General features: G+C 40.1%; 1 protein-coding gene across 6 annotated transcripts in view; it reads right to left on the reverse strand.

Annotated features, from left to right (window-relative positions):
• The window catches only part of ZNF827 (zinc finger protein 827), a 111,882-nt gene that overhangs the window by 19,205 nt on the left and 66,147 nt on the right, over window positions 1-26,530 (reverse strand). For all 6 annotated transcript variants that reach the window (XR_012623208.1, XM_074823759.1, XM_074823760.1 and 3 more), the window contains 3 exons: window positions 20,534-20,782; window positions 19,769-19,826; window positions 15,114-15,217 (listed from right to left, as the gene is read on the reverse strand). Coding sequence is in view for 5 of the 6 variants with exons in the window: in XM_074823759.1 (XP_074679860.1) it covers window positions 15,114-15,217; window positions 19,769-19,826; window positions 20,534-20,782 (411 nt within the window). In the remaining variant the exon portion in view is untranslated. The remainder of the gene's footprint in view (window positions 1-15,113; window positions 15,218-19,768; window positions 19,827-20,533; window positions 20,783-26,530) is intronic.

Consider the following 26,530-nt stretch of genomic DNA (forward strand, 5'->3'; position numbering starts at 1 on the left):
ATCTATGTTATTATAATGTCTTCCTACTTTCTGCAGTGTTCTCATCATCAAAGATGAATTTTATTGCTTTGGAGCCTTCCATTTACATGTGCATCTATCACCTCTGGCAAGCACACTGTATTTAAAAATTGAGAACTCTTTTTGTGAAATGTGTAATTAAGGCTCTGCTGCAAGTTTGTTTGCCAAAAGCCTGCGAAAGGCTCGCAAGCTCAAAAATATATTGACTAGATGAAATTTCAGTGCTCCAAATCCTATATATCTTACTCCCTTCCCAACTTACTTTCATGAAGGTTTTACTTGTAGCACCAGAATTCTTATTTCTAGTAAGTCAGTTAAAATAAACGGTGGAATCCTTCCAGATACTGTAGTTCCCGAGTAAGATATGTCTTGCGACTTATCTAAGGTATCTGTGATCCTAAGTGGTCCTGCAGTTTTCATTTGTTACTGCCAGCATCACAGCAACCTGTCTGGTCTTATTTTAGGATGTGTCTTTTACTGTGAGCAGACTCATCCACTATTAGCCAGAGATAAGCAACTGCTTTTCTGGCATAAAAATTTCCTATATTCCCCATGAAAATAAAAAGAAGAAAGAAAACTATTTTCTTTTTTTGTAAATCAAGCTTCAGCTGGAATTGCAAGCTGGTTTCCTTGACCCCTTTGTGGTGGGTTTTTTTTTAATCTTTTTGTAGCTATGACAAGCAGTCAGCGCTGTCCCCTCTAACGCCAGTCCAGGGGCATCTGTTCAGACAAACCTGAGTCCCGCTCTGCGTGCTGTGGGCTGGCCAGGGGTGAGCTTGCACCAGCCTGGGAACCACCCAGCGCTGGCAGCAGAGCCCCATGCCCAAGCGAGCACCTTCAAAGCATGACCAAAGGAAGGGTCTGCGTAGCCATGCTCTCAGTCACAACATATGGCAGGCATGAGAAGTTACTTGGAGGGAATTGACAATACTCTAATAACAAAAATTAACACAAAATTATTGCTCAAATAAAAGAACCCCAGTTTCACTTGTGGACATATACCGTCTGTTTCATAAGTCCTGAAAAACTGCACATAATCAGACAGTCTGACAGAACAACTGCACAGAGGAAGCAGAGAAAGTCTCCTCGCTAAATAAAAAAACTTTACCGGTGCTCTTATTTTTCCCTCAAATGCTTTTTCAAATATCTAACATTACTATGGAGTATGGTAAAAAGCAATAATGTTATGAGAATTTAAAATCCTTGATATGGAAGAAAATAGAACCCAAATGAATCCATGTATCAGTAGCATGGTGCTTAAGTTGCTCTTTCTAAAAACATCAACCATGTTAAGTTGGAAATATTTCAATAAATAGCTTGCATGACCCACAAAAAGAAACATTAATATTGTGCACAGAAGTAATCCAAATGACCAGTGATAGGCAACAACACTTGAAAAATTCACTGAGAAGTGACAAAGATGTTGAGGTTTGTGAAAAGAATAAAACCAAATAAAAGATGAACTTTAAACATGCCTCCGTAGAAGAACACAGGAAAACAGGGAAGCCCATTTCACTGCTAAGACTGAGCCTGTTGCTCAAAAATGGACAGTCAGAAGCAGGGTGAGAAAAATGAAACCTGAGTCAGGGCAAAGACAAGGTAGGGGCGCACTGACTTCAAAACACAAGGCCACTCCCCACCTTCTACCTTTGCGTCAAAACTAACACCCATTTTAAATTTACTCAGAAGTCTTCTATTGTATAAGTGAACAATGAGGCTTATGATAACTTTCATCTGCATTATAAACCTTTGAGATTTGCTTTTATTGTCTGTATTAAGCTCAAAACATAAGAAAAAAATGAAGAGAAAAAATCCCCAGTTCAAAACTTAAGTCAGTCTATGTAAATTCTGTGCAAGGTGGCTGGAGTTGCACGTGTTTAAGGAATCCTAAACCTGCAATGATGTTGCAGTCATTTCTTGAAATTTATTTTTACAACATGTACACTATGACATCAAGTTGAGGATAACATTGGACGGCACCCTCTACTCCCCCCAAATTGTATTATCCATTGTACTGCTTTAGCATAGAGCATAAACAGGGTTGGTTTGGTGGTAACTTAATTCCTTACACAGTAAGAAAGAATAGAACCATGTAAAATTCCTGACATAAGCAAAGTAAGGCCCTGAGCTGTGAATTTACTGGCCAAAAAGAAGTAGTCATGGAAGGTCCCGGCAGCTCACTGCACAGGCTTCAGGAGTTCTTCAATCACTCAGTTATCACAGTAAAGAAGGTCACTTTGGTTTCATGACTATAGATGAAATAACGCAATATGGCCTAGATGGAAACAGGTTTATTTTTTTGACTGAGGGAGTTGAGACGTTGCAAGAAAGGTATAGGAAGCACCAACAAATCTGCTCCCTCAAAAGTGTTTTTAAAAGCTTACCTGATCATTGTTGGCCAAGAGAACAATCAGCCCTTTCAGTAGTAAAGAGCTCCATCATCATAACTTTACTTTTTTTGGTTATTTAGAAATAACTACTATTGTAAATAAAAGTTAAATTCTGCATCTATTGTCAGAGAAAAACCTGATAATATGCTCCCCACCTTTCCTGTAGCCCCTTTAAGTACTGGAAGGCCTCTATAAGGTCTCCCCAGAGCCTTCTCTTCTCCAGGCTGAACACCCCCAACTCTCTCAGCCTGTCCTCACAGGGGAGGTGCTCCAGCCCCCTGATCATCTCTGTGGCCTCCTCTGGACCCGCTCGAGCAGGTCTGTGTCCTTCTGATGTTGGTGCCCCCAGAGCTGGACACAGCACTGCAGGGGGCGTCTCACGAGAGCAGAGTAGAGGGGGAGAATCCCCTCCCTCAACCTGCTGGCCACACTTCTCTTGGCGCAGCCCAGGACATGGTTGGCTTTCTGGGCTGCAAATGCACATTGCTGGGTCACGTTGAGCTTCTCATCAACCAACATCCCAAGTCCTTCTCCTCAGGGCTGCTCTCAATCATGATAACTGTAAGATGTGCTGTAATGAATTAATGTAAGTTCTCTTTAGCAGGTGGCCCTCACATTTAGCTCAACCATTTACACTGCTTGTAACATTTATTTTGGGTGCTACAACACTGAGTTCGCATGAACTTATGAAAGTATAATTTGCTCCTATTGTTATTTTTAAACCACAGTTAATTGATTTCCATAATTCCAATAGGTTTCTAGCCTTTTAACTGCTTTCCTACAATTATGCTTAAGACACAGTTCCTAAGAAATCCTTTTAAAAATCACTCAGACACATCTGTGCACATTTAGGACCACTATGGTGTATGTACAAATTTTCATTTCTTTCCTTTGTTTTTGTCACGGTGCCAATTTCTGCTTGCAAGTCCACCTGAAATTGGGGCTTTTCTTTCATAGAGAGAAGGTAATAACACATCTAGGGCACTCCGCAGAGGCTAACACTAGTACTCCCCATCCAGAATTCAGACACAAATAAAGACAAATTGGCCTTTTGACTGCATTTTTCTTTTCAGCCTTCTGCATCCTTTTTAGTGAAGCAAAAGCTGCAGTACTAGAGAAACTGGAAGCTGGTGACCAGAAACCTCTGTGGGGGAATGCAAAATAAAGCCCCAAATGCAGACTGAGTCCCTCTTCCTGAGCTGACTGAATTAATACAAGAGAGTCAAAACTAGATGAAAGGAACCGCAAACATTCAGCCAGATCCACCTTTCCACGTTTCAGCAAGCTGCCAGGGAAAGGCACCTCCCTTCACAGTACGGGGTTGCTGCTGTAAAAGACCAAGTTCTCACTACTTTTATTGCAGATTCCCCAAGTGATAAGCAGTGAATCTGCCATTTCCTTGAAGCCCTTAACTCACTCTTTTAACAGATTTACGTCTCTCCTTGACCTCTCTCTTATCACAAGAACATGCTTCTACCTGAAAACCATCCTCTCCTTCCTCCTGCACTACTCCCATCTGCTTTCTGCTCGGGTCGCATTTGCAGTCAGTACCCCAACTGCCCCAAACTCAACTAAAACACCCAGCAATCAGTAGAGCAAATTTGTACCCTGATTGAAATCATGCTGTAGAAGAAAAAAAAAACAGCCCTTCTCCTCAGCTTTGTTTAGATTATTTTTAAACAATAGGGTTTTTGTTTTGTTTTGGGTTTTTTTTAATATATCTACCTGTCCAAATAGCCTGATGCGTTTTGCATTTAATTTACTCTAGACAGACAAATATTACAGAAGACAACCTTGTACAAGATAAGATAGGTGAGGACTGGAGAGTCCCAAGGTAACTCTAAAAAGAAATGTCAGGAATGATGTGTTCCAATTCCTTTGCAAAGCGAGAAAAGTAATTCTAAAACCTGTCTTTCTGTTTCATGTTGAGCTTGTGTCTGGAAAAGTTTCATATTCAGGAAACAGTCTGACTCAATGCTGATGTTCACTTTTACAAAAGATTCTGATATTAAGAAAGACAAAAGAGGATATGAAACTATAGATGGGTTTGAATAAGATGCAGTCTAAAACACAGCACGCTGAGTATTTATAAACCAAAAGCTTCATCTATCAAATCTCTTTCAAGAGGTTATTTAATCGCCATTATAGCTTTGCTACTGAATTTATATCACAGAATTAGAGCTGGAAGGGACCTCAGGAGGCCATGTTGTCTCTCCCTCACCCAGAGGCACAGCAGCCACACACCAAACATACCCATCCATCCTGGCAGGTGCTTGTCTAACTTATTTTTTTAAGAACCCTCCCATGACAGAGGTTCCACAGCCTCCTATGACAGTTGGCCAGTGCAAAACCACCCTGCTGCTACAAAGTTTTACTTGGTGTTCAACTTAAATCCCCTCTGCTGTCATTTAAGCCTGTTATTCCTTATTCTGCTCACATGAACATAGGTAAGATTTATTCTTTTTCTCTCAAAGCTGTCATTTTACATATTTGAATACCATTATGTCTCTCCCCTTTTCTTCTCCAGACTTAATAAACATAAATTCTTCAACCTTTATGCACAGCTCATGTTATCTAAACCTCTGATCACTACTGTCCTCCACATTGCTCTCGGATTACTGAGCCCAAAATTGAATTCAGGGCTCCAGCTGTAGAGCAGAATTACCACATGTGCCTTACAGACAACATTCCCCTCATCTCAGCCGGATGTTTGCCCTTTCTGCAACGCGTACAATGTCAGCTCTATATACAGTGTCTGACCAAGACCAACACAGATCCCTCCCTTTAAATTGCACTGCCTGGGCATTCATCCCTCCACTTTCTTTGTAGCACTCATCACTCCCTCAGGCACAGAATTTTGTCCTCACCGAATTGGCTACTATTTTCCAGACTGTTTTTTCAGTTTCCTCAAGGTAAGACTGAACTCTAATTCTGCCCTCTGAAGTGCTTATGGCACCTCCACACGTGGTATCACCAGGACATTTAATAAGCACTTTCTCTTCTGACATCCACGACATTAATAAAAGGACTGATTAACACCAGAGCAAGCACAGAACCACACATGGTCCCTGGGGTTTGACAGCTACACTTAACCACTTAAGTATAGTTGTACCTACTCTCAGTTTCCCTGCTTACTATGAGCCTGTTGTGGGTGGCAGCACAAAAAGGCTTACTCAAACTCAAGAGTTCAGATTTCTTCAAGGACCTGGCAACAACTATTGTTAGGCTTCTTTCCATACAAATCTCCAAGTTGGTTACAGCTGTCCTTCCTGAAGCCAACTGCTGTTATTTTGCTGTTTTCCCTTCTTCCTTTCCCAAGACCCACATTCTATCTCTCCATGGTTGTTCTTCACCAAGTTGCCCTCTGCCACTGGCATCAAAACACAGGTCCCAAGAACTTGCCTGACAGTGTTGTGTTGTCCTGAATTCACTTGCCAGCAGAAGACAAGTTAGGCAAAATCCCACATATCTCATTCTGTACTTTGGATAAGTGTAGCTGCTCAGGAAGCCCTTCTCAAATTCAACCTCCACTTGTGTTATATATTTACTTAAACATATTGATAGTGACAATTATTTTACTTTTTAAAAAAATCACTCACTGTTGAGTAACTATTAAGAGACCCAGAAAACATATCAAAAAAATTATAAGAGATGCCAAAATCTGCCCTGTTTGAAAGGGTAAAAACCCCAATTGCTACGTTTTATTTTTCCATGTGGGATGAAACAGTTACCTTTGGCCATTTTGCTTTGGATTTTATGTTGATATTTCTTAACAGCTTTTGGTTTGCTGGGTTTAATGAATGGGGTCTAGTTTGATTTTATTCTGAATGAAACCAGAACGTATTTGTTCTGAGTGAAATTACTTTGTTCTTCTGTCCTTTACCAGGAGGTTGATCCTGCTTTAAGAGAAACAAACATAAAAGGGAAATGAAATAAAAATAAATATGTTTGCCTGTATGAGAAAGACTGCACAGTATTAGAGGGGGAAAAAAAAGTTACCCTGTAAAAAGGCAGCCCATAATAAAACAAGGATCACAAATAGATCAAGATAGATGTCAAGTGCCTCTCAAGACAGCCATTAGACATTGACCTGAATGTGTATCTTTCTATTTGTCTATTTTAATTAACACCTTTCATCTTGAAGGTCCTGTAAATAATTGGCAAAATAATTAGTGCAGTGACTTCACAAGGAAAAAGAAGTGAACTCTTTACGCCCGTAACAATTTGTGCAAAGTCCTGCTATTTAACATGTGTTGTATTGAGAGAGGAACGGGCCAATTCACCAGGAGTTTCATGTGTTCCTCAGAAGGATCTGATCACATTCCCCTTAGTTGCTGTGGGAATGGCTAATAAATACAGATTGTTGAGAAAAACTAAACCATATACAACTACGCACATGCTGTACATTTCACTTGTCCTATTTTAGCCAAAGAACGCACTGTGCATGTTTGAGCAAGAGGCAATTTGCCGATCTGAAATGATCTGTTCTGCATAATAATATTTCCAGTTCTGAAAGGGACTTGTTAGTTTTGAAGACTGTGTGGCTGCTCAGGACATGGTCACTATTACCGTATCGCAGATCTGCAGCACACATGCACCAGGTGCAAACCTGCCTGGCAGCAGACTCAGAAAAACCTGCAAAGGAAATGTAATGTTGTAATCAGTTGCAGCCACGTTGGTTATGATCCCATTAAATGAACCAGAAATTCGGAACCCTCTGCTCAATGACTGCAGTGCAAAGTGGTTGTCAAGGCAGCTGGGTGCTTAGCAAAAGAAGGCTGCACCCAGGCAGACGATCATGGCAATCTGAAGACAGGATGCGATAGATAAAAAACATGATAGAGCCAGAACCACTGTCACACACTTTAGCGCTGAATTATGTTGAACAAATTCTGCAAAATCTGTCTTGCTTTGGAGAACTATGCCAAGCACAGCCCACTTCTATAGAAGTCCAACTATCTCACCTTCCTAGAATCACTTTCCACAACTTGCCAGCTATCTGTCTCTTGCTATCAGACTTCAGAGAGAAACCACGACGGCTGAGAGTCCCTAGCCTTCTAGAGAATGCAAAGACAGAGTGTACACCAGTCAATGTGTACCCAAAAGACATTCTTTTTGTGTGAAGAATCAAAGCAAAATGCATGTTGGAGATAAGGAACTAAAATCAGTTACTCAAATCAATCTGCCACACTGTCACAAAAATTTTTGCTACCATCTATGAAGCTGTCATACAGGTTGGATTTGTCAGAGGGATCTCTCCAGTATTCTTTTTCATGCATCTGCATGAATTTTTTACACATACACACACACACAAAGAAGAGTATCGGGTTGAATCTGACCGCAGACAGGTACCAAAAGAGGAATAAAATTAAATGGGTGCTTCTGAGGACTGAGAGAACCAGACTTTGCAAGGCTCAGTGAGTACTACCATTGTGTTCTGCAGGCAGTGGTGACAGCAGTGTGGCATCTACCTGCAGCACCACTTTCAACAAGCAAATTTCACGGAAATACCAAGATAGAAATGAACAACTGGACCAAGTGCCCAATGGAGCATGCCTTGCGTAGTGAATTAAGTGCCACTCTACACTTTTCCACTCTGTCAGGAAGCCAATAGGGGTCAGGCACTCTCATCATCAAGAAAATGAAGGGGATATTTAATGTCCTGGGTGGGCAGAGCTCATAACTCAGACCAAAACTGAAAGCAAGTAAAATGACCATAACCACTAATAACGGGATAAAGCAGGGGGAAAAAATGCACTATATAAGTCAATTCATGTGCATGTGCACTCCCTCTGCTTCTATATTAGCAATAAAAGTTGCTGTTCCATCACAGAGACAGAAACCACTACCGGGATCCTGAAATATTCTTTTAGACTTCCAAAGAAGTCTGAAGTCCTGCAAGTATGATTAAGGGACTGGAGTATCTGTCACACAAGGAGAGCCTGAGAGAGCTAGGACTGCTCAGCCTGGAGAAGAGAAGGCTTGGTGGGATCTTTCCAATCTGTATAAATACCTGATGCGGGGGGAATAAGATGAAGTCAGGCTCTTCTCAGTGATGCCCAGTGAAGCGGAGGCAAGGGCACAAATTAAAACATAGGAAACTCCATTTAATCATAAGAAAACACTTTTTTTACTGTGAACACGGTCAACGACTTTCACAGGTTGCCCAGAGATTGCCCAGGGAGTCTCCATCCCTGAAGATATCCAAAACTTGACTGGACACAGTCTTGACCCACAAGGTGACTCTGCTCTCAAAAACAATAATCCACAGGTTCTGCTGTCCTGAATGAATTAGAAATCAATTGCTTGTAATTGTACTCTTAACCCCTAGCTTTCCATTAGAAATTCTATCATTTAGGACTGTGAAGAAAGTCTTCCTAAAGTAAACAAGAGGATTACCCACTATGTGAAGTTAGAGGTTTTTTGGCAGATGTAAGCAAACAACAACCACTGTAAGAAGGTGTGAATTGTTCTAATTAACTCCATGGGTACACAGCTGGGAAGCTATACAAGGACAATTTAAATGCCAACATTTGGTTGCTGATCACTTTAGCAGAAATCCTCCAGGCCCGGGCATTTCACAGTCCCCTAAGGCCTAAAGACATTTTCCATGGTGACAGAAGTGCCAACAGTCCCCTACTCAGAAATCAAACCCTCAAGGTGTCCCTTCATTTCTGCAGTAGTGCAGTTACAGTGGTCTCAGGGACAGTGTAAGTTAAGTTCAAAGTAGAAAGTCTGGCAGCAGGCTAAAAGAGACGGTGAAGGAAAACTGTCAGTGGCAGCTTGTGAAGAATGGAAACTATATCCACTCTAACCTCATATTCAATTTATTAAAGTCCCAACTTTCTTAACTAGTCTAGTGATGACCCAAAATTCAGAGATGGTTGCTGCAGATGGTTGCAGAAGTTTAGTTTGCTGCAGAGCAGAGGAGACCAGAATCAAGCACAAATACTGCTGGAAAATACTATATACGAATGAGCATGTCTGCTGGTTGAACCAAAAGAGCTCTTGCTATCTACTTTCTAGATGCTTTAAACCACATAAAATTACAACATCAGGAAGTATATTGACCTTAAAGTGTCTTTAAAAAGGGATTAGGAAGGAAGACACATGCAAAATACTTCATACTAAAGAATGTGGTATCTGTGCAACATGAACAGCTTGATGATTTATCACGTTCAACTTAAAACTCTAAACCCTCAGGAGGTATTTTTCAACTACAGTCACAGAAGAAAGTAAACAAGATTAAGTGTGGTCACAGCCATGTCAATCTCACACAAATGCTGAAATTTCACACGGCCGAAAGATATGGCCTTGCCTTCACCCTGCTCACATCCCAACATTCCCACAAACTATTAGAAAAAAAAGATTAGTTCACTACATCCCCTGATCTAGCTTACAATGTGGCCACACAGATGTTGGTACTGCTGTGTTGGACAATGTGCAAAGATGAGGCCTAGGGAGCAGGCCGATTTCTCCCTTTAAGTATATTAAAGCTACAAGGAATTACTGCTTTAGAGAAAAGGAGGATGGTGTGAGTATGAACCATAACAGAAGAAATGTGTACATCTCCAGAATAGTCCTGTAGTTGCAGACCTACAGGAATCTTTGTTACACAGACTACCTTAATTCAATAAACATAAATATGGGGTAATGCCACTAATCACATCATCAATAAAAATACAACTGACAGTACCAAAATCCAAATTTTTGCATTATGTTCCCAATCTTCTACTGAACGAAGTATCATACTACTGATTCAATACTGGCTTCTGGACATTTCTGAAGAAGCAGCATGGCCTATCTGTCATACTACAGGTCAATAAAGAGTGTGGAGACACAGTGACAGAAGGGGCTCTGATGCATTTTCAAAAAGGTACTTAAGGACAGAAGCTTTATTGGCTTTATTTCATTGAAATAACACCGGTAAATTTAGCTCTGGCACCAATGGACAAAATTTTAAAACGTCAGGGCTATTCATGGACTACAACTCCAAATCTACAGTTTCAAAAGTCTATTTTAGCCATGCGAAATTCACTTACCACAATCAAAATTACAGTTTTGCAAGAAGCAGTAAATTTTCACAAAAATATGTTGGTTTTTTAAAAAAATTTAATCCTCTACAGATGAGTTTAATAATATTTGGCACTGTCAATGTAAATGAAGGAAAATACCAGGTCCTTAGTGAACAGGAGAGAAAGTAATGAAATATTATTATACTACACACAGATATACATGGAGAAAAAATACTCCCAAAAACCCATGGCTGGAGTCTTTGCCACTATTAATGAACTGACCAGAAAAGGAATAGTGAATATCATTCATCTGGATTTCATGAAGACAGGTTTGATTTACAGAATGAGTCAGTGAGATAGTGAAAAACTATTAAAACACATTAAAGATTGGCTAAGGGTCAGGAACACCAGCGTAAGATCAAGTTTTTAATTTATCTAGCTATCTGGACTGAACTATATAGTCTGACATAAAACTAAACTCTATTCTGTCAAAAGAAGAGTTTTATAAAACCGAAGATAAAAATGCCCTTTTTAAAGCGACTCTTTGAAATGAAAATTTTAATTTCTTCTCCCTACCTTCTGCTAGGCCAAAAAAGGTCATTTTGCTATTCTTATGGGGGGAAAGCTGAAATTATTGAATTGTTTTGGATATGACTTTGTATTAGATATGACTTTGATACTATGGTAATTTTTGAGTGAAGTGTGTTTGATTGATGTGGACATCAATACTATTTTATTTTATTTCCATTTTTGAGTAAAAATGGGCTTGTTTGAACAGTAATAGTAACACTGGAATGTGTAATGTAACTACAACTAACTTTGTATGGTTATTAACATACAAAATACCTTAAAAGGGAAGGGAAGTAGTTCCCCAGATCTACCCAATAGATCTACCCCAGATCTACCCAATAGACCAACTACATACTATAGGAAACTACTGTCTTCCCTTCTCAGAATATTAAGAATTCACCCCAGATTATCAGGGAGTTACCATGACTTCTGCAGGGCTGTTGAGTCCCTTTATGACAGCTATTGGAAATTTCATTGTCATTTCCTTGGGTACCAGGACTTAAAAGCTGCTGTGTAAGAATCAATTCTTCTGCCTGTGATACTGCTGCTGATCAGGATTACTTCACTTTTATTTCAGGCCAAATCCATCGCTATGTGTCATTATTTATTTATTTAGGGAGTGGCATTTTGTTGTTTGTTTTTTTTTTCCCCCCCCTCCACCAAATGCCCTGAGATCAGTGCATTGCTTTCACACATCTTTTAATACATCTTTCCTAATTATTTCATTACTCCTTGGGGCTCTTACGTACTCAATGCCCTACAAAGAGTGGTCTTCCTCTTAAACACCTGATCTTGCACTTTTCTTCTAAACTGGCTACAAAGAGAAATGAAGTGGTTTGCGCTGAGGAGGCCACTAAGCTGAAGTCTTAAGGACTGAACTTTGGATCAACTGTACTTAAAAATCCTCTTCAATAGCTTTAACACAAAAAACCCCAGCATTGCATTAATGAAAGCAATATCACCAATATGCAGAAATTTCAGAGCATTAAATAAATAATCTTGAAAGCTAGAGTAACAAGTGAAGCAATTCAAATTACAAGGTCATATGCCTAGAAAGTAGGAACAAGAATTTCTGTTGCATGCTAAAATCATCAGCTGAAATTGTAAAAGAAAAGAAAAACGTGTTAGTATTTGATTAGCAAGTGAACTGACAGTCATCAGCATGCTGTAGTTACAAAGACTGTGATTAATCAGGAGAGGCATTTCCAATATACATATAGAAGATTGCACGCTGCTAAAGAAATCATCGGTAAGACCTCCTGTAAAATAGCATATATAGTTCTGGCTACTCATATTTGCAGAAATTAATTTTCCTGAAGGGAGGCAGAGAAGGGCTATGATGTTGGTCAGGAAATGGAAACCCTATCGTACTAAAAGAGACTAAAAGACATTGGCTGGCTTACAATTAGGGGGATGTAAGATGGCACATCAGATGGTGAACATCACAAGGGAGAAGAACTATCAAAGTTGAAGGACAGCACTGGTGAAACAACAAAAGTAAAACTTGCTGTGAATAAATTCAGGCTGAAAAGAGAGTGGTCCCAGCCCTTCAAAGGGGTGAGTTTCTGAAACAGTGCTCTCACACAAATAATAAGGATGACAGATTTAAAATGGATCTTGATAATGGATGAGATTACATAATGTTGTTACCTATTATAGAAAAGAATTGAATTTGACACATGAGATATCTTACTGTCCTATGTTCCTGTCACTTTTCCCAATTCCTCTGCAGCTAGGGTGCCAAGAAGTCTGCAGACAGAAAGTTGGCAGGAGTCTGGGGATACAACCACCCATACTGGTGCTCTCTTGGAAAGAAGCACTATGTACATGGGGTTCCACCAAGGCCACCCAGATCAACTGGCAGCTTCCTTGCACCACTTGGCCTGCCTGAGTCGGGCCTGGTCACAGAGAGCCAGCACAGAGCAGCAGCTCACACTCCACGCTTGTTCATCGGACTCTGCTAGCTGTGGTGACAGTGGCAGAGTCCCATTTTTGGATATGGGCACTGCTTAATGAATGCTCTTGGCTGTTAGCGGTTCACCTGCTTGGATTTTAGTTGATGACTTGAAGATGGCACTGGACTGGGAATTTCCTGTAATTTTCTTATGCTGTTCTTTTCTACTTTTACTATCCTGATTCAGGGATGAAGTAAAACAAATCTCAAGTGAAGGCATACGTACCATTTATCCATTGAACATCACACACACATTTACACAGCATTTTGTTACATCCTGTTGGCCTTTACAACGGTTTGTTACTGTTCCTTTATGCTACTCTCTGCAAGGATAAAGTTTCTTCTGAGGTATCTGCAGCATCACATAGACTATTTCTTCCTGCAAGGCTAAAACTAGTAGGAAATCTACCTGTGGGTATTCTGCTGTTCTTTTACATGAATATCACATTTGTAATTGATTAAAAATTTAAATCACATTCCTGGTGCTACTGTGAAGTTGCACTTCAGGTCCAAGAATTTATTATGAAGCTGAGAAAAATCAACATATTTGGAATGATAGGGTTGTTCCAAAAATAAAAATGAAGCAGAAACTGGCATTTTTTATTTTCAGTATACATGCTGCTATTACATATCAGAGTCTTATAATCACAGAGCAATATGTATTATAATACACAGACCTATCAGGGTAATACTTATATTCCATAAGCCAGAATATGGGGCAGCATAAACATACAAACCCCAGTTCCTCAGAAGCCATTCTAACACTCCAGGATGTCCTAACCAGATACTTCACATCTTTTAACCAGAAGATTAAACATGTCACCGAAACCCATCCGCAGTTTGAGTGGCCTCACTTAAAATGAAGTCTTACAGAGAATTAAAATTCTTACACATTCATCTTGGTATGATGTAAGAGTATTGCTGCTAGAGGCCACGTCCTCTGAGGTATCAAGCACTGCCTGAGGACTCTAAGAGTTCTTGTCTTTCATCTGGGTATATGAATATTCCATGTTACGCCAAGGTCAAAAGCCAGGATTGAAGTGCTAACCTGGTTTACATTTTAATACTTAAAAGCACCACACCTGATCTGGTTCTCCTCAGCCCGAATTACAAAATCCACAACTTCCTCACAAAATTGCAGCTGAGGCTAGCCTGAAGACCCTTGTCCTTATGCTACAAATTTTCTTTTTCTTCCTGCTATGCATATTTACCCTTAGACAACATCTAGCTCTTAACCTCATCTGCCACTTCACAAGCTGTCAAATGACTATTCAAGCACTAAAAAAAATGAAGGGTCTGTTAAGTTGTAAATTAAATGACAGTCTATAGCTGAAAATTAGCAGTAACGTGCCCAAAACTTTATTGATTGCTAAGAAAAGGTGAATAACCCCTCCTACAGCTGGCTGTGTAATTACTGACCTTTAGAACCCAAAAGCTATTAATTTAAGAACTGATAGCAGTGAACTAGCAAATGAGTTATTTTGCAACAGGACAGTAAAGGCACGTATCAAGTTTTTGCATGTGTTCAGTGCCACCTTGAATAGTATTGTTACATGCCTATATTTTCCATTTTAATGCAGAATATAACTCAAGCTACACTGGGACATAAAAACGCCTGTCAACTAGTTCAGATCAGTGGGAATGTAGCCACAGATACTGAGGCCTTTCAGTACGTTTTAAGAACTCCACATCCTTCCAAAAAGGTTTCTAAATTACTGTTAAAGGCAGGAAAATTGTATTGCCAAGCTCAGCCACTCTGATACATGTACTGCAAACATTTCATCTGCCCTCAGAGATAAAGATGGGAATGGCCGGTAACAGGAGAAGAGCCGACAGTAATCCGACGTCAGTAAAGTTTCTTTACATATGGGAGACACACACACACAAAAAGCCCACTTCTCTTAATATTGCTGAGTTTAGTCTGTTGCAGACTCTAGTACAATTCACAGAAATAGTCGTTTAAAGACTATTAATACAAATGCTCAGCAATATTTTAACATTTTTCTTTTCCTTCTTAATAATAAGCACTTACCGTGAATGGAGAGATATCTGCCTTTTGACAAAGCAACTACATTTTAAGAGCATTGGTCAGGTGGTGGCATTTACAGTATGAAAATTTTAAAAAGATACAATAACTGCAAGTAATGAAAGAAAAAGGTATCTGACCTGGTGCAGATGTCCTTCCATGAAGAGTAGTTTCATTAGGCAGGAGATCTTTTGAGTTGGAAGTGAATGGTGATTGTCTAAATGTGTCTTCAGAAAAGAAAGGGCTATAGGAAAAATATAAGATGTCTTTTTGTAAACAAAATAGCAGTTAACAAAAAAAAGTAAATATGATTCTTGACCCTAACATCTTAATAATGTAACAAATACCATCTTGTTAAAAGCCCTGTTTCATTTACAGAATTCATGTTGAAGATATGCAGACCACGAGGCAAGGTGTGGAGAAGAGGCATGCTTGGTAAAATTGTATCTCAGTGAAAGCTGAAGTCCTCCCAAAAGGCTTTTAACTACATTTCAACAGCTCAGATTTGCTATATCACAACACAGTATGGATCATTAAAATTAATGCTTTAAAAATTTGTATTCTACTGTCCAAAATTTTGTATTCTACTGTCGTATCTGGAGAGGGCAATCAGGGAAGGTGGAAAATATTATTATTCAATAATCTGAGGTATACACTAATTAATTTTAAAACAAAAATTTTCAAATCCTAGGTTAAGATGCTGGATAGTTTTCTTTTGACACGGCATTACATAATGAAATGAACTCCATGAATTTGATTTTTAAAACAGGAAACAATTCATATAAGCTAACTGAATGGTTACTTCTCAAAGAGTATTAAGTGCAAAAATTACCAGCTACTCGACTCCAAAAAGCATAGCATGCTTTGGTTTTAATTAACAGGCAGTAAAAAGTCAATTTCAACAGTTAATTGGCATTTCTGTCAAAGTATTTCGTTTTCTACTCAATTGAAGATCATAACAGAAACAAAAATTCCTTGTCTACAGTACAGACAGACATCAGTAAGAGGTACATCAGAAAATTCAAAATGAAAAAGGACAGTCTTTCTTGGAAAACTGTTTTCTAAGGCAGTGTATTCCATCTGTATGCAAACTATTAATTTCTTCTAAGCAAAATGAAAACTACATTAAGTCTGATCACTCTTATATTGAGAATCCTCAACAGGCTGGTATATAGCAGGTGTCTTAAAGGTGCAGAACAGGAGGGCAGCTCATTTCTCCAGCCTGTTCTTATTCAGTAATAAAAGCCAAAAACCTTTTCAGGATAAAGATCATAGTATGAGGTATTACGAAGTATTGCACAGCGGGTAGTCCAGACCCAGAAACTGTGCTAGCAGCACCAACCAAGTTGACCCTACCAGACCAGATTCCCACAGTGTCAATCCAAACAATTGTACTTGCACAACTTTTCCCTTATACAGTCTTTCTGCAGAGAGTGAACAAGGTGTCCTCCACTGAGACACTTGTATTCTTAGTCAGATCTCTTCTGCCTTTGCAGAACTTGTTGATAATTGGTTAACTTGACCATGTAACACTTTAGGCAATCACATTATTTACTTTCTCGTCAAGTTTTTTGGCCATTATTCATTTTGTGCTGTTGCACTTGTGACAGTTAATGGGACATTTTGGTACTTCTACAGAAGTTTAAACATGACCATAAACACTGTCAACATTAGGTTGTGCTGAAGGGTAAGGCATGAAGCTGCCCTAAACCTGAACAATTTAGTGTACGCAGATAGCTGAACAATGCATAATACTCAAGAAAACGAGTGATCAGGATAAAGCAAAACAGCTCCAGCCAACATGTGCAAAACTGAACTTTTTCCAAGACTCGTACTCCCACTCAGGGGTGACATAATACAAAACAGACTGACGCTGTATAAAAATATGGCATCATTTATTGCAACATTTTTCTCACTGGTTTAATAATGATTTGAAAGAAAAACATTAATAAAAAAAGTTTTATTACTGTCGTAACTCTTCAAAATCTTGTAATCCACTCAGGTCTTCATGTTGGCCTTCCTTAGATTCAGTCACTGGGACACTGCTTATTGCCGGTTCTAAGCAAAATGGATGACGTAAAGTTTATCTATTTCAGGCTAGGCCATGTATCATAAGCAGGTTGCTGTTGAAGACTGCATCATGTTGTGTCCCAAGGATTTCCCTCTCCGCCATGGGCCTCCAATGAATTACAGAACCATTCTTGGATACCTCTTTTCTGCCTTCCTCTAGAATGGCAGCTGAGTCGCTTCAGTATTGGCCCCATTATTCTTTTTATTTCAGCAGACATGTCCTCCAATTCCCAGTGCAAAGTATGGAGGGAGGAGCTCCTGCTTCATAGTACGAAACCATGTAAATTATTCTCAATCACTGTGCAAAGTCCCTTCTGATGAAAATTAAGCTTTACGATTTTTTTCTCTGGCTGCACTTTTCCAGTTTTATGGCTACACAGTTCTCTAGATGAAAGAAACTTATCTTGGCATCTTACGCTGGCGTACTCACTTCCAGATCATTTGCTTCTCCACTTTCTGTCTTCATATCACAGATGGCAGGATCTACCATCTCACTCAGCCAGTGAGCTGTGAGGAATCCTTGCCAGTTTCGGCTGCTTAAGCAAAGTCATATGGAAGTGTATGATCGTAAAGTCCAGGAATACTCACAGGAGGAATAGCAACAGATAGGCAACAGTTAGAAAAGTTAATATGGAATAAGACAGCAAAAAGCTCTTGCCCTTTTGCTGGGCTTTGCAAGACTCTGACTCTCGCCAATGACACGGCTTAATCTCTCTGCTCCCCAGTTACTCACAGGTGGACAACACTGACCTCACTTTGGCTCTCTGCAGCTGACAGCAAACTTCACATAACAATTGTCATTCAAATGCCTTTCTGTCATTACTCCAGATGTAGGTTGGTGAGCCAAACTGCAACACCACACGTTTTCTTAATGCAGTCTGAGTGCCTCTATCTTCCACTGGCTGCTCCATCACGTTCTATTTTTGAGAAGGCGTCATACCATTACCAGTAAAGACTTCCAGCTGTTTGTTTGGTTTTGGGTGGGTTTTTTTTGGCAAGGTCTTTCAAGTCAATCTGTTTGAACTCGTGGGGTTTAGTAGACCGACTCACTTGCCCTTAAGAAGCTCTTCTTATTCATGTCTTCTTCTGTTGATAGATAGGTGAGATAAGAAAAGCAGCCGGAAGAATTCAATCAGGCACTCAGCATTTCATGCCCTGATAGGTAGCAGCCATTATCAGGACTTCTCAGTAAAACTCAGTGCAAGTTTGACAACAGCTAACTATGCTACCCTCTTCGAAGCTGGCAGCCAAAAGAAGGGCAAGTTCTCTTTGAACTGTCCTCAACCTTTCCAGTTTGAATTATCTTTGATAGATTCAAAAGTAGCTCTGGATTCTCACACCACTCCTGCCGGTAACATCACAAGACACTGAAATCTATTTTCAACTATTTGTCACCCCCCTGCAATGCACACTGGATGGTTAATGAGTAGTTGGACAATATGCACATTTATCTCCATATGCATCTTTCAGGCTTATGCTTTTTAAGTAGTCACGGGAAGGCTATGCAGGCTGCACATTGCACAAATTCCCCAACTAGCAAATAGGGGAAGCATTCACAGTAGCTAGAAGTTAAAAGCTCAATTTAATTATCTTTCAACTTGTAACATCAAAAAGTCCCTAATGTACATTTACTGAGCTGATCAGTTTATTAAAAACAAATTATTTATTTATTACAGTTACTATGAATGAATGGGATAGGCCTAGGAATTTAAGAACAACATATTTTGGAGATCTTTTCTTCTGCAACTGAAATGCTTTTCAATTTCTGTCTGGACAAAGTCATCTTAGTTAGCAGGCACTGAACATGCTGGGAACTTCTGTAGAAGGGGCTGCAGAGGCACAGAAGGTCTTACTGTCATCTTTGAGGGAACTTTTCATCACTTCAGTGTGCTCAGTCTCCAACCCATCCACACTGATTAGGGAACTTTCAGGCAGGAAATAAACGTACCCTTGCCAAACCCTGACTTCTCCTCACCACGGGCTCCTAAGTTTTTACCAATTCTAGGTACCACTTATTACGTAAGAGCTTTGAATTTTCCCAGAGGGACACCTCACTTAGCTGCTCATGTATATGTAAACAACTTTTGTGGGCTTGCTCCCAGCCACAATACTGTAAAGGGCGTATTTCTTTAACAGCATGTGCTGTAATTGGATCACGTTTTTAATTCCTGGGTAATTTCATTTATTGTATTAATGTGGCTGTAATCTTTAACAAATGTTTCATTAGCATTGTCTTACAGTCTGACTTTTAAAAATTCATCTCTAGAAGGCATTGAGAAGATAGAAATACTGATCAGAAATTTTACTAAAGAAACACAAGTTTGATAGAAGACTGAATCAAAATCACCTCTTCTTACATTGGTCCATGTCTTGAAATCCAGTTGTCAGCCTGTTTCTCCCTCAAGCACTGCATGTACTATGCAGTTTCTTTTAAGTTTCAGTTTTTGTAGGAAAAAATAGAAAAAATAATTCTTAAAATGATGTGTGAATATTTGATCAAAGGAGAACAGTCATTTTGGCCCAAAGGCCTTTTGTCTCATGAACTCTAAGCAATCAGATCTGCAGGTGTAATTTTTCAGATATAGGTTACATTACTCATGAAAGTATCTTACACTTGTAATATCAGGTCACATTTGCAGGAGACAGACACATCTGAGTTCACAAGGCAAAATGAAGCAATGCCATTTACACTACAGCTTTGCAGATAACAGTGGACTGTACTTACCTGGCTGTAGTTCTGATGGCGTTATCTTTATTGTGGTTGTGCTCTTTGCTCACCTTTTCTGCAGAGGAACATATATGGGTTTTTTGTGATTAGCATATATCATATTTTCCCTATCAGGTTTTATTCAGCAGAAGTATTTTAATGTTTTATGATAACAGCATAATCCAGGGTAATTTAGGGTAAATGGTTACAGCATGATTAGAGAATGGGCATGACTTTATTTAAACTAACACCCAACAAATTTTTTCAGCTTCATATTTCAGCGTTAGTGCTCCATACAAAGTGTGCAATACAAGCATTCACTAAACACAGTGCTGATATCACTGTCTCTATGTAACAGCTAAGGTTCACCTTCTTTGTCAAGAGAAACAGACAGCGCAGCCCCAGGAGCACTGTATGGTGCAGCCACTGGACACTTATACCAGTAACTGCCATCTATAGGTTCCCCTATACTCCAAGGCCTGGATCAACCTGTTGTCACAAATTATTCAATTAGCTTTCAAAAATACAGGAGCTGAACTCCGGCTTTTCCAATTCAGTTCAAATATTGTGAACCTGACCTGACTGTCACAGTGCTATAAAGCATATGCTAACTATGGGGGACATTTGGCAAGGCTTCTGCATTCCAAATGTGAGGGTAGAAGGGCTCTGACTCCTATTATTTTCCAGCCTTAGCAATCTCACACTTTCACAGTACCTTAATGGTTACACACAATCTCTTTTTGTTCTTTAAATTCAACCATTTACTATTTCCACTGCTTTTACCTGATAACTGGAAGAGCAGCTCAGATGCCATCTTCACTGATATATCTTGGCTGAATAGATTTCTTTCTGGGAGCACACGACCTTCTGGTGCCTTCTGTATGTGTTCACTAATGTCTCGCCCTAATAAAGTGTTGTAGCCAACATTTTGGCTGGGTTGGCTGGGTGACACTGAAGACTGCGAATCATGAATGTCAACTTCCATTGGTTCTTCCTTTATCTTTACCATCTGGGTTTCCTTGTAACTCTCTGCTGCAAATATGTATTTAAAAAAAAATAAACAACCGCCACAATTATTTAATTAGGCTACAATTTTTCAGAGTACTCAAAGCAGGAATCACAATTACAAAGTTATAATTTGTATACCATATCACTGCAAATGGTAAGAGAAGCAAGCAGCTGACTGCTACAGTATTCTTCTGGGGGTTATAAATAGAAGCAATCTCTTGGAAAAAAAAAATTTCCAACTAGAGAGCAGAAAACAGTTGCATATTTGTAAATATGAGAGTTATAGCACTTTCTGTGAATACCGGGTGATCACACACCACTTTGTGATGCTTTGTTTTTACTTATTAAATGAAGTTGCAACTACACACCAGCTCTCCAAAGGTGGGCACTGAAGGCCTCTTACAAACTCTAAATTACTCTTTATCAGAAGAAGTACCAGCATGGACAGTCAGAAGTATTGGTATGGGGATAGATGAGGAGGAAACCTCATCTGCTCCTCTTTCACTCTCTTTCTCTTTTAAGGAAAAAAACAGGCAACTATGTGAAGAACCATTTTGTTCTATCTGCATATGCTTTCAAGATGAGAGGAGTTTTCTGGGCCCCATACTATTCTAAAGTCTGGTTTTGTAACTAGCATAGATATTCCCTCATACATTACAAGATCCATTGACCTTAACGACGGTAACAATAAACCCATATCCTTCCCTCCATGTCTTCTTCTCCAGTGTCTTAGGTCTAGCAACAAAACCATAGCCTAGAAGACAATTTGTAGTTTGCTTTCTACACTTGAGATTCCCAGGTGTTGCTGAATGCTCCAGTTTGGCTGCAAGGTAAGGGATCATTTTTTCTTCAGAATAGAAGCTCTGAAATCTCAAAATCAAGGCTCCAAGGTAATTCGCCTACCACACCCCAAATACCTATACAGTCATTTTAATTCAGACTTTCTTCTGTGGAAAGAGAAGTTGAAGACCTGTAGAATTTATTCTCAGTTTAGTTTCAGAGAAAGATGATCAGTTTTTAAAATATTTTCATTCAGAGTGTTCCTGAAAGGACACTGATACCATGGCAGAACTGCCCAACTAAGTGTTGCCTCTGCTAGCTGGATGCTGATCAGACACTCTGGAAACAGGCGGCCTAAGACAAGCAATATGCCTGGGAGAGTCAAGAAATAGATAAATGCATGAACATTAAATACCAAAAGGGCCATCCAGGTAAGGACTCATTCCAACAAAAAAATGTACATGGGATTTATTAATTTTGCCTTAACCTGTACATATTCTTCTGGTACTAGCCAAGATACTGAAAACCTTAATGAAAATCTTCTTCTGTTTACTCATGATTAGCACATGCCCTAAATTGTCGCCTATGTAGCCTCCACAGCTGGAATCAAGGGAAAACGTGAGTTTGAATTGCTCAGACTTCATGACCTGAAGGACGAAAAGGCAACCCTAGCACCCAGCAAAAGAGGCCGTGGTAAAGGGTAGGGACAGGCACACTGCAGCACACAGAGCCAGAGAAGAGAGAGCTTAGGTGCTGAGGGGATTAAGACCTGAGGGAGCAGTCTGGCCCTTGTCCAGACTGGGGGGGACGTGATCAGATCTATGACCATGGGCCAGCATGTTAACTGGTGCAGACAGGGGCTGGCTGTCCTGATAGCACCAGGTCACTGACGGAGGCACTCTGCACAATGAGTTCCCTCACATGGAAGTTGCCTTGTCATCTCTCAAATTTTGCTATTTAGAAGGCTCTGATATTAAACATAAATAAATGAATACCAGTTCATAAGAAAAAGCCCAAACACAAACAATATTTTCTATTAACTTTGAATCAGAGAGAAGAAAAGGGGCCAGGGGGGAATCCACTAACTTCACTTGATAAATTAATCTGTTGCTGCTCTATTTTTCCCCTCCTCTCTAACTCACATATGATTGTGTCAGCCTCACCAATTTTATTCCAAGTGTGAATGTTTCAAACACCACCCAGCCTTTTGTTTTCAATTACACAATATTACAATGAATCTCAGATGCACCAAAACATACTTTGGTCATCCCTGATAACATCTTCAAACTAGTCAACTGGTTGGTGTGATCTCGTAGTCTCTAATCAAACAGACTCCCTTTAGCATGAAGGTATATGCATTCCGCCTAAAATTAAACTGATGTGTGTCACCAAATCCTTTTTACTCCCCTCATTTCTCCCTCTCCCCCCTTTCCTGTTGTTCTTAAGTGGAGAAAAAGTGGCTTTGCTGCCTACAGATCTTAAAAAAAATAAAAAATAAAAAATAATCAAAGCTAGGAGATAAAAGCCACTTGGGTATGTTCCAGGAACGATTTACATGAAGTGGTTTCAATCTTTTCTTATGACATTTCCTGACCTTTAAAAGAAACATATAAACACTGATAAAAATCTTTACCGTCTATGATTGACCAAATACATTTCAGACTTTCGAAATTTTCATAGTGAATTCTCAACTGAAGACAAGTTAGAAATACCATATATGCCTTTTTTGTCCTGTTAAGCAGATGATTTTTTTTTATTATTATTTAAAGCTTCCATTAGCCTCTTATTATAAAACCACAGAACATTGCATCTGTGTTGAAAAGTGTAAAAATAGCATGCTGTGCATTAAAAGTGAACACGGAACAGCAAAGGAACGCATCAGGTAACACTGTCAATCAAAAGCTCAGGTAACTCCGCAAACAAATGAGTTCTTCAGATGTCTGAGAGACCGAGCTCTGCACCCAGCTGCCAAATATAGGTGCAGAGTCAAGCTGACCTTTGCTGCTCTCTCTGCTTTTAAAATATTCTTTCTATTTCTGTTCCTGCCCCACACAGTTTAATTCCCTGTCCTGCAAATGCTTTTGAATCAGACAAACTGATACGACCCCAACTAAGGCAAGAGTCAAGCAATACTGATGACCTTCTCTCCCTCACAATCAGCTAGCACTCAAACTGCCCTAACTAAATTTACATATTTGATCATTTCCTTTGACCTTTATCTTCCCAGCTGCACCCTTTTGATCTGACAGAATGTCCCTGCCAAAAGTGAACCCTGTCATACTCCGATTCCCAAAAGCAAACACACACAGAAGACTGAAGGAGGGTGTCTATGATAATTTTACAAGAGCCAACAAAAGGGAAACAGAGTCAGTCTGTCCCATGAGCAGCAATCACAGCCATACAACCCAGCTGTGCCAAGATCTTGTGCTGGTAAAAGACTGTAATTAAGGTTATACCCATACCCATCTCACCATACAGTCAGTCAAGCTGTAACTTCTTTCTTGAAGATTATTTTCCCTTCTGTGGTACAGACAGTTCATTTGTGGAGTAAGGTGATACCCCTTATTTCCTTACACAGGTATCTCACGTGGTCATAGAGCAGCTAAAGTTTTTCAAGTCAAGGACTGGTACATCGAAAGGTGTCCTGGTTCAAATAATTAAAATCATTATAGCTTTGGCTTTTTTCCACTTTTGCATTTCTTCCTGAGTAGATGGGCTAGGTTAAATAAACTGCACTGCATCAGAACACAAAGTTAGTAGACAAGAGTCATTTTCTTCATGCCAGATTTTAATAGAAGTACAGATATCTAAGACTCAAGTAGCTTTAAAGTATCCAGACCATGATCTCCTGAACATCACAGAGTCATCTCGGTTGGAAAAGACCTTGAAGATCATCTAGTCCAACCATTAACCTAACACTGACGGTTCTCAACTCCACCATATCCCTCAGCGCTGGGTCAACCCAACTCTTAAACACCTCCAGGGATGGGGACTCCACCACTGCCCTGGGCAGCCCATTCCAACGCCCAACAACCCCTTCTGGAAAGAAATGCTTCCTAATATCCAGTCTAAAGCTTCCCTGGCACAACTTGAGGCCATTCCCTCTTGTCCTATTGCTTGTTACTTCATTAAAGAGACTCATCCCCCCTCTCTGCACCCTCCTTTCAGGGAGTTCTAGAGGGCGATGAGGTCTCCCCTCAGCCTCCTCTTCTCCAGACTAAACCCCCCCAGTTCCCTCAGCAGCTCCCCATCAGACCTGTGCTCCAGACCCTTCACCAGCTTCATTGCCCTTCTTTGGACACGCTTGAGTAATTCAATGTCCTTTTTGTAGTGAGGGGCCCAAAACTGAACACGGTAATCGAGGTGCGGCCTCACCAGTGCCAAATACAGGGGTAAGATCCCTTCCCTGTCCCTGCTGGCCACGCTATTGCTGATACAAGCCAGGATACCATTGGCCTTCTTGGCCACCTGGGCACGCTGCTGGCTCATGTTCAGCCGGCTGTCAATCAACACCCCCAGGTCCCTCTCTGGCAGCTCCCCAGCCACTCCTCCCCAAGCCTGTAGCCCTGCTGGGGGTTGTTGTGGCCCAAGTGCAGAACTTGGCATTTGACCTTATTGAAACTCCTACAGTTGGCCTCAGCCCATCACTCCAGCCTGTCCAGATCTCTCTGCAGAGCCTCCCTACCCTCGAGCAGATCAACACTCCCACCCAACTTGGTGTCATCTGCAAACTTACTGAGGTCTGCTATTCATTCAAACCCTAACCTGGATGAAGCTCAGAACAACAGCACAGCAGTGAACATTGCTCATCTCGCAGAAGATGAGCTAAATCACTTAATATGCCTTCTGCTGTTAACTTTGTGATACAGAAGCATCTTAACAAAATAAGAGAAGATTATTGCATACGTGGATGTACTATCATCAAGCCACAGAGATGCTGTTTCTCTACAGAGCAGTATAACTTTTAATCAGTTGGCCTATAAAAGCCTCAATGAACTTCATCCTATTCACATCGAGTGATACAATTTTCTACATCAGATTTGAAAAATGCAGTATTGGACATGCTTGTTCCAGAAGGAAGTAATTTCTTCCACAGCTTTCAGGTTCTCTGGCATTCACAAGCGCAAGGAATTGCACAGTAGTAGCACTTGCTAAAAAAAACCCAAAAAACAAACACAACAGAAACAACAGTTGTGCTACCTGAGAGTTCAGGGTACAGCATTCATCTCTGAAGGCCTAACAGTGTCACCTCAGGTGTAGCAGTAAGAGTACCTCTGAAATTTAGTCTCAGACAATGCCTCTCTACAGCCTAGGACAGAGATGGCCAAGTTTTAGAAAGGCTTTATTCAAGCTACTTCTCCCAGGAAATTGAGATTACCACAATCCAATGCAAATTGTTGTGCTCAAATCAGCACGTGCCCTTGTGGCAACCAAGGCCAACTGTATCCTGGGCCATATTATCAAGCCTGTAGCCATCAGGTAGAGGGAGGAAATTTTTACCCTCTATTCTGTGCTTATGTGACTGAATTTAGAGTACCATGCCCCATTCGGGGCTCCCCAGTACAGGACGGACACTGACATCCTGGAGCATGTTCAGTGGAAGGCTATCAATGCTATTATGCTGAAAGACGTAAGAGGAGAACAGCTAAGAGAACTAGGTTAGTTCAGCCTTAAGAAAACAACACTAAGGGGATATTTTATTGCTGTCAACAACTCTCTAAGGTATAAAGGGAAGGCATAGAGAAGTCAGAATTCTCTCAGAAATGCATAATGACAGTAGAAGAGGCAACAGACAAGTTGGAACATGGGAAATTCTGTTTATATATACAGAAAAAAAAACCACTGTCAGGATGGTGAAATAATGGCACACATTGCAGAGAGAGAGGTTGGATTCCCCATCCTTGGACACATTCAAAATTTAATAAGACCATCAGCAGGCTGGCCTTGTTGGACCTGTTTTGAGCAAGAGTTTGCATTAAGATGAATCCCGGA

This window comes from Strix aluco, chromosome 4 (genome assembly GCF_031877795.1).
Source record: "Strix aluco isolate bStrAlu1 chromosome 4, bStrAlu1.hap1, whole genome shotgun sequence".
Taxonomy (NCBI): domain Eukaryota; kingdom Metazoa; phylum Chordata; class Aves; order Strigiformes; family Strigidae; genus Strix; species Strix aluco.